The sequence below is a fragment of the Fukomys damarensis genome, unplaced genomic scaffold, assembly GCF_012274545.1.
Source record: "Fukomys damarensis isolate Sample0158 unplaced genomic scaffold, DMR_v1.0_HiC HiC_scaffold_19, whole genome shotgun sequence".
NCBI classification, from domain to species: Eukaryota; Metazoa; Chordata; class Mammalia; order Rodentia; family Bathyergidae; genus Fukomys; species Fukomys damarensis.
In genome coordinates, this window is record NW_022900931.1 from 41,975,314 (window position 1) to 41,982,164 (window position 6,851).

At 47.2% G+C, this 6,851-nt stretch overlaps 1 protein-coding gene across 1 annotated transcript in view; it reads left to right on the forward strand.

Annotated features, from left to right (window-relative positions):
• Positions 1-4: 4 nt before the first annotated feature.
• Positions 5-6,851, forward strand: part of Ildr2 (immunoglobulin like domain containing receptor 2) — a gene marked incomplete at both ends in the record, with an annotated part of 51,337 nt that continues 44,490 nt past the window's right edge. The window contains one exon of the mRNA XM_010634002.3: positions 5-29. Within this exon, the coding sequence (XP_010632304.2) occupies positions 5-29 (25 nt within the window). The remainder of the gene's footprint in view (positions 30-6,851) is intronic.

The window sequence follows — 6,851 nt, forward strand, 5'->3', positions numbered from 1 at the left end:
GGGGTGGCGTGCTCTCTTCTGGCTAACAGGTAAGAGTCGTTCTCTGCGTAGACGAAGAACTTTACATATAGATTCCCACAGTGGTGGCTGCTTTCACCCCACCCTCGATTGCCTCCTGATCTATGGTGTTTTAGAGCTGCTTAGGGGGAGGGGGACGTGCGCGTGTGAGTGTGTGTGTGTGTGTGTGTGTGTGTGTGTGTGGTGTGTGATGGAGGCTGGGGAGAAGCCCGATTACAATTGAGCCGGATGGAGATGCAGGTGTTTGACTCACTGGCGCTGTGAGGTGGTTCTGGAAATGTGTGTTTCCCCTCCATAGATCGGTTCTTCCTCGGTCTCACCCTGAGTTGGTATGCTGAGTCCTGGGCAAAGCCTGGCTCACAGGGTCTGATCCACGAAGAGCACTGGTTTTCTGGAGGCGGGTGGTAGGGGAGGGTCTCCCCAGTTCCTTTCCTGGAGAAGGCGGGAGACCCAGGGACGTTCCTTCTGGCTTCCTGGGGGTACAGGGAAGAGGGGAATCAGGAGGGGGTGGGGACGCGGAGGCTTGGTTGGTCCTGGAGTTTAGGGCCTGGCTCTGCCCCTGGTGCCCTTTGGAGAGTGGTCCCAAGGTAAAAACAGATCCTTTTGAGCAGCTGCAGCCCCCTCCCCCCAGTAAAGAGATGTAGCAGAGAGGTCCAGAGACATTGAGCTTCTCTCCAGCCCTGATGTAGCGGAGCCCTTCCTGTCCTCCTCTCCTCTGACAACTTTCTTCTCCTCCTCCTGGGGTTAGGAAAGGCGAGAGGGAGGGAGGGGAGGGCAAGAGGAAGTAACAAAAGATCATGATGTGAAATGTATATGTACCAGTTCCCCCAGTGAATACACTTAGTGTGTATCTCAAACATACACTAATATGCTACCCTCCAACACGCTAACCTATGTGGCAACTCTGTACTTCTAGGGGCCAAGTTCCCAGGATGGCCAAGCCTGAGAAACTCAGAAACACGCCTTGCTGAGGGCTAGGGTGGGAGTGAGGAAGGTTTGGGAGCTGGGACAGCTCTTCAACACCAGGAGGGGATGGAACAAGGTGTCAGAAAGGTCATGAAGACAGGCTGCGGCTGTGACTGGCAGGAGGGGGAACAGCACTCACCAGGAGATCTGAGAAAAATCAAGTCCCTAGGGAAAGGGGAAGCAGAGTAAAAATATATATATATCCCAGGCAGGGATATTTACCCTCACTGAAAGAGGGTAAAAAACACTCAGAGGCGAACACCCCATTTCTCTTAGCTTCAGAATAAGATTGTTGATTGCCTGTTTTTTTCCTATTTCAAATGAAAGGCCTCTGGCAATTGCTCCTGCCCCCTGCTGGGTACAGACTGGGGAGGGCACCCTCCGCAGAGTTAGCCTCTATCTTGGCTGCTCTGAGTTCATCCCTCCCACGGTATTCAAATATGAATCATCTCTAATTTCAGGGTTTGGCTAATCCATGCCTCCCCCCCTCCTGTCCTCCCAGTGCCTTCTCCTGTCACCCTCACTGATTCTGATTCCTAAATTTGCCTCTACTTCTCAATTTTCATCTCTAGGGGAATTCAGCCTGGGTCCTCTTACTGCTGCCTCCCTGAAGTCAGCCAGGCATCTGGGGAGGGGTCTGAGTCAGAGATGCTTTCAAGACCCCCTGAGTCTGCCCAAGAGAAGCACCGGGGAGATTCGCGGTGGGTGGGGGGAGGAGAACACATGGCTTTCTCTAGAGGGCTCAGAGCTTCTATGAAATGGAATCAGATCTGTGGAATGGCCACAGAAATCTGGCTCTTGTTTTATAGAAATGGAAGCCCAGAGGAGCAATATGCATGCAGCACCCTGGTAATTGGGGGTGGGTCCCAGTTCTCCCCAGCCCTGGACTAGTCCTGTTTGCAAGCTGCCAATATGCTTCTCTGGGTTTTTGGTGGGAGGGTGTCTTGTTTCATTTATTTTTGTTTTGAAGAGGTGATGTTTTCTGTGTGCTTCCTGCCATCTGCACCTAGAAGCAGGCAACAAGTTAGGTATTTAAGGCCACCGCAGTTGTCAGACATCTGGGGCTTCACCGCCCTGCGGAGGCCAACTTTGGCAATCTTTTGCCACCAACCCCCCCATCCTTGCATCCCACTGCTGCTGTCAGGGGGACCGATGGACAGGCTGCTTCTCAGCCTGAGCAAAGTAGAGGAGCTAACAATGGCGGCTGGGGAGGGGGCTAGAGGAGAGAGCAGCAGTCAAGGGTGAGATGAATTCAGACTCATTCTTCACGGAGAAACCATGCAAGGAAAGGTAAGCAATTTTAGTCTAATCCAATCAATGAATGCTTTTGAGGGGGTGGTAGAATGGGAGGGAGAAAGGAAAAGACGGATTAACAATGAGACAGAGCCCCCTCCAAAGCCACATGAATTCTCTCCCTTCCTTTTTTCCCTTGCTTTCCCCCCTCCCAGTTAACTCTCCCTCTCATTTCCCTCTCACCCCTCTCTCTTTGCTTCTCTTTCTACGCAGGCTGAGCAATTTCTAATCAACACTTCAGTTTTTTTTCCTCAGGCTCCAGCAGCTCCTTCCTCGTCTTTCATTGCTAAAATTTTGTATTTCTTCCTGGTATATATTTAGCCTCATGATTTCTTATTGTCATTGTGATGCTGCTCCCTGCAATAGATTGGTTTTGTTTTTGTTTTGAACAGAACAAAATGCTTATCAGCTGCTATTTTAGCAACAGGTGCCACATAGCCATAAGACTTGAAGGAGGGTTCACTAAACCTTTGTTCCTGAACATGAGTAGCATTTCATCCTTTCCTGGTGGTAGGGGCTGTGGGAAACACCAGAGTTCTACTGATGCTCAGGATCCCACTCCGATGTGTTTTCAGGGAGAGCCTTAGAGCATCTCTGTGATGAAGATCGCTTGCTTGGTCCACATTTCTTTTGGCATTCCTTTGGCTTTATTAACTTTTTTATGTACCCATTCTGGAAACATGGATCCTATTCCTGTGATTTCTAAGCATCAAGCACCAAAGACATAATGGTCTTTGCTTTCAGTGAGTGCTCTATCTAGTCGGTGACTTGAGGAAGCATTCAAGTAATTTTATCTTGGGTCCTAATGGTCCCATGATGACCACCACATCAGTGCTACAGAGCTTGGCAGAGGCGCACCCGACTCAAACCAGTTCTGAAACCCATTCTCAGAAGAGGTGGTGGCTGAGTTAAGACGTTGTTTTTTCATGCATTACCAGTCAGTGGGTTACTACCATGTCCGTTATGGTACAGTTGATAAGATCCGTAAGACACAGACGCTGCCTGCCAAGAGCCAGTCTGGTGGTAGAGATACCAGTTGTGGAATGGGACCGTAGAGTTATGGAGTAGCAGCATTATCCAAAAATAGTAACAGATCTGCAGTAAGTATTGTGGGGTGCTTTGAAGGGGCTTCTAACCCAGCCTGCAGGGGAAAGGTAGGTATGGGGGAGTGGTTGTTACCTGGGCTGGTTTGTGTTCAGGTAGCTGCATGGTGACTGTGTGAGGATAGGCTGCAGTATAAAGAGTTCGAGTGTCAGTCTTCCTGGAGAAGGAAGAGTCACTCTTAGAGACTGCCGACACCTCAACATCCATCATCTCCTTTCCACCCTGTGTCCCTTCCGGTTTCTCCCCCTCCTCTGTTCTCATTTCCTCCCACAAGCCTCCTTGTTCATACTGGAACATCTTTCATGCTTTTGTCACAGCCAACCCCAGGCTTATCAGCCCCTAGCCTGGATGTTCCGCTCTACATTAAAAGAGGAAGCTGTTCAATATTTTCATCACACTTTAAAATGTAGATACACGGTTCTGATGGGTATCTAGTTTATGCAGACCCGAGTATTAGTGCTAGTAATTTTAGTTAAAGCACTACGTGGGTAGTCTTGCTGTGAGTACTTAGCGCTTGGTCTAATGTTAATAGTAGTAGCATGAGGGCTTGGTTAGTGGAATGATTCCTGACCTGGGAGTTGAGGGCTGGATTCCAGTTCTAGATCATCCATAATTAACTGTTTAGTCATTGGCAGGTTTGTGTCTTCTTATAATCTGTTGAAGGTAGTGATTTCTAATGTGTCCTTCAGCCTAGGATTCTATGATGCTGAACATTTCCCCATTTAATTTTGATGAATTAGCAATTAAGGTTCAAGAGTGGCAGGCCCAACTCTTCACTGTATAATTCACCCCGTGAAGAGCGATCAAGGAGTCTTTAGTTTTCTTTAGCCTTTTCATCTGAATAATGATTGGAAAGAAAGACCCCAGCTGGGGAGGGAGCTCTGTTGTTAGAATATTCAGAACAAATGAGCAGTGTCCCATGCTTGGAGGATAGGTTCGGGTCCGTTCTGAACAGTTACATGTGGTTGTGCTGGGTGCTGGGGAGCAGTAAAGGGAGGAAGCACTGAGGACCAGATGGGATGAATCCTCCTCTGGCCAGCATGGGCCTAGAGTGGCCCTTCCAGTCTCAGATTTTGGATCCAGGACCCACTTACCTCTTCACTCCTTCCAATTATTTAGCTCTTACTCCCCTTTCTCCAGTCAGAAATATAAAGAAAGGTATGACGTGATGATGGTTGATCTTGCTTATTTACATGTTCTAATTTTATCTGTAATAGATGTGTGTATATATATATATATATATATTCCCATTTTCTGAGTAAGTGGGGCTGGTATTGCCCACTTACACTTAAGCTCAGAAGAAATAAGTGACTTATCCAAGTCCATGGTATCATATTAATTAAAAACGTAAGATGTAGTAGCTCTGATTTAATATGACTTGGATGATTTAAGTGCTGAATCCAAGACAATCTTTTCTGATGAAGGTGGGTCGGACCAGGACTGTTGACTTAACGTACCTGATGTGTATTATGGCGCCTTTGGTACTGAGCCTTAGAGTTCATAGAGGTCATGGAAATAGTGCTGAGAAAGGTAAGCAAGAATCTCTTTGGTTTCCCCTGTTGGGGAAAGGGGTGAAAGAGGAGGACTCCCTCAAGGCACAGGAGGGCAGAGTTTCAGCTAATCCTGCTGGCTGTCTTGGACTAGGGATTGGTACGGTGTCCCATGAGCCACACAGGATATAGCTATGCCATACACCTGCTTAAAAATCTCGGTTGAGATAGTTTTTGGCTCTCTGAAAATGAAAGAAGGCATTTTGGATGACTAGAGTTCTTTATGGGCCAAGAAACAAGGAAGAACTCAGAAGAACATACTGCTTCCCCTTCAGCGTCTGGAGCACTATAGGAAGCAGGTGTGTAAGTTAGGAATAGGACCCTGATGTGCAGCTGGGACCCTGCACCGTCACTCCTTCCATGCCTTGGCCACTCAGGAGGAGGATGTAGAGGCAGTGGGGTGGGATAGGCTCAAACTGACCTGGATTTGAAGTCTGGTTTAGTGTTTTGCCTTATTTTCTTCTGTTTGAAAATGGAAAGCTAACTTGCCTTATTATATTATTGTGATAATCAAAATGAAATTACATAAAACTCCTAGTACGATGTTTGACACATTGTAGACCCTCAATATTTGTTATGAACCCTAACTATGTACATTAGTCCGCATTTTGTTGCAGTATCAAGCAACCCTCAAATCTCAGTAGCTCACACGAGCATACACTTTGTTCTGGGCATTGGCTGGACTTGGTGGATTTGGCTTTGTCCTAACTGCCTTTTCATTCCAAGACCCAGCATGAAGGAGCAGCCACTAACCTGGCATGTTGTTCTCATGGTGAAGGGGAAATGCTTGGGAGATGGGAGAGGTGGAGCTGAAGGGAAGAGTATGGAGCCAAACCATGTAAGTGCCAGTAAAGCATCTTCTTGAACAGGTTTTATGGCACTGCTGCTCACACTGCATTGAGCAAACCAAGTCAGGTGACTGAGCCCATCGTCTGTGGAGTGGTCAGTGCATACTGTGTGCAGGCTGAAGAGGAAATGAATAATACAATTAGTCAATTGGGTTAAATCATTCAACAAATGAAATCCAGAGTCTTAGAAGCCTGCAGAAAGGAGCTCCTTATTCGTGGAGGAAGTAGGTAACAATGGAGAATGAAGTTTGTATAGTTGAATCTAGAGCTCAGGGTGAGATGTAGACAGGACACAGACAATAAGTTAATAATGGCTATGGGAACTTCCTTATAAAAGTTGTTTTCCTGTCCCATTTGCTGGTGCATCCCAGCAAATTCTCCAGAATGAACTGGGGCAATTTCCAGAGTGCTTCAACACTACAGGGTGCACGGACTCTTTTAGCTCTGGTCCCACTGGAGCATCCTGTAAGCCGTGAGACATCACCCATGAGCTCATTTCAGATCTGTGGAAGAGGAGGCAAACCAGGCAGAAAGAAGATACCTCCATGGCTTTTATCAGCAGTCCTGGCAGAGACTGGGAAAGCATGGCTCAGTGGGACACTTAGGAAATATGCTTAACGGATGGAAAGCTTTGTGTGCACAAGTGCCAGAATTATTGGCAGCAAATAATAACTAGGCCATGAACAAAGCCCACCTGGGCAAGGGCAGCACTGGAATTTATCAAAGCCTTATGGGAAAAGGGCCATATTGCTGCCCTTTGAGACGCACGGGGGAAAACATACAGGAACGCTGTCATGCTTTTAAATCCCTAAATTGTCCATCTGGTCACCCTAACTCTAACATAGATCAAGGATTCAGGTGCTGTGGTAGCAAACGGGAGAAACTGATCCTGGCTAGGAAAAGAATGCATTGAAAGGAAAGCCAATAACTCTGAGAATCAGTGGGAAAGCTGGAGAGCAAGGCTCAGCAGATAGGCAGATACCAAGGCAAGGTCTACTTTTCTTGGTAAAACGTTGTTACTGTGTTTTTTAACCCACGTTGATCAAGAGGATGAGTGATTACTATTTCTCTG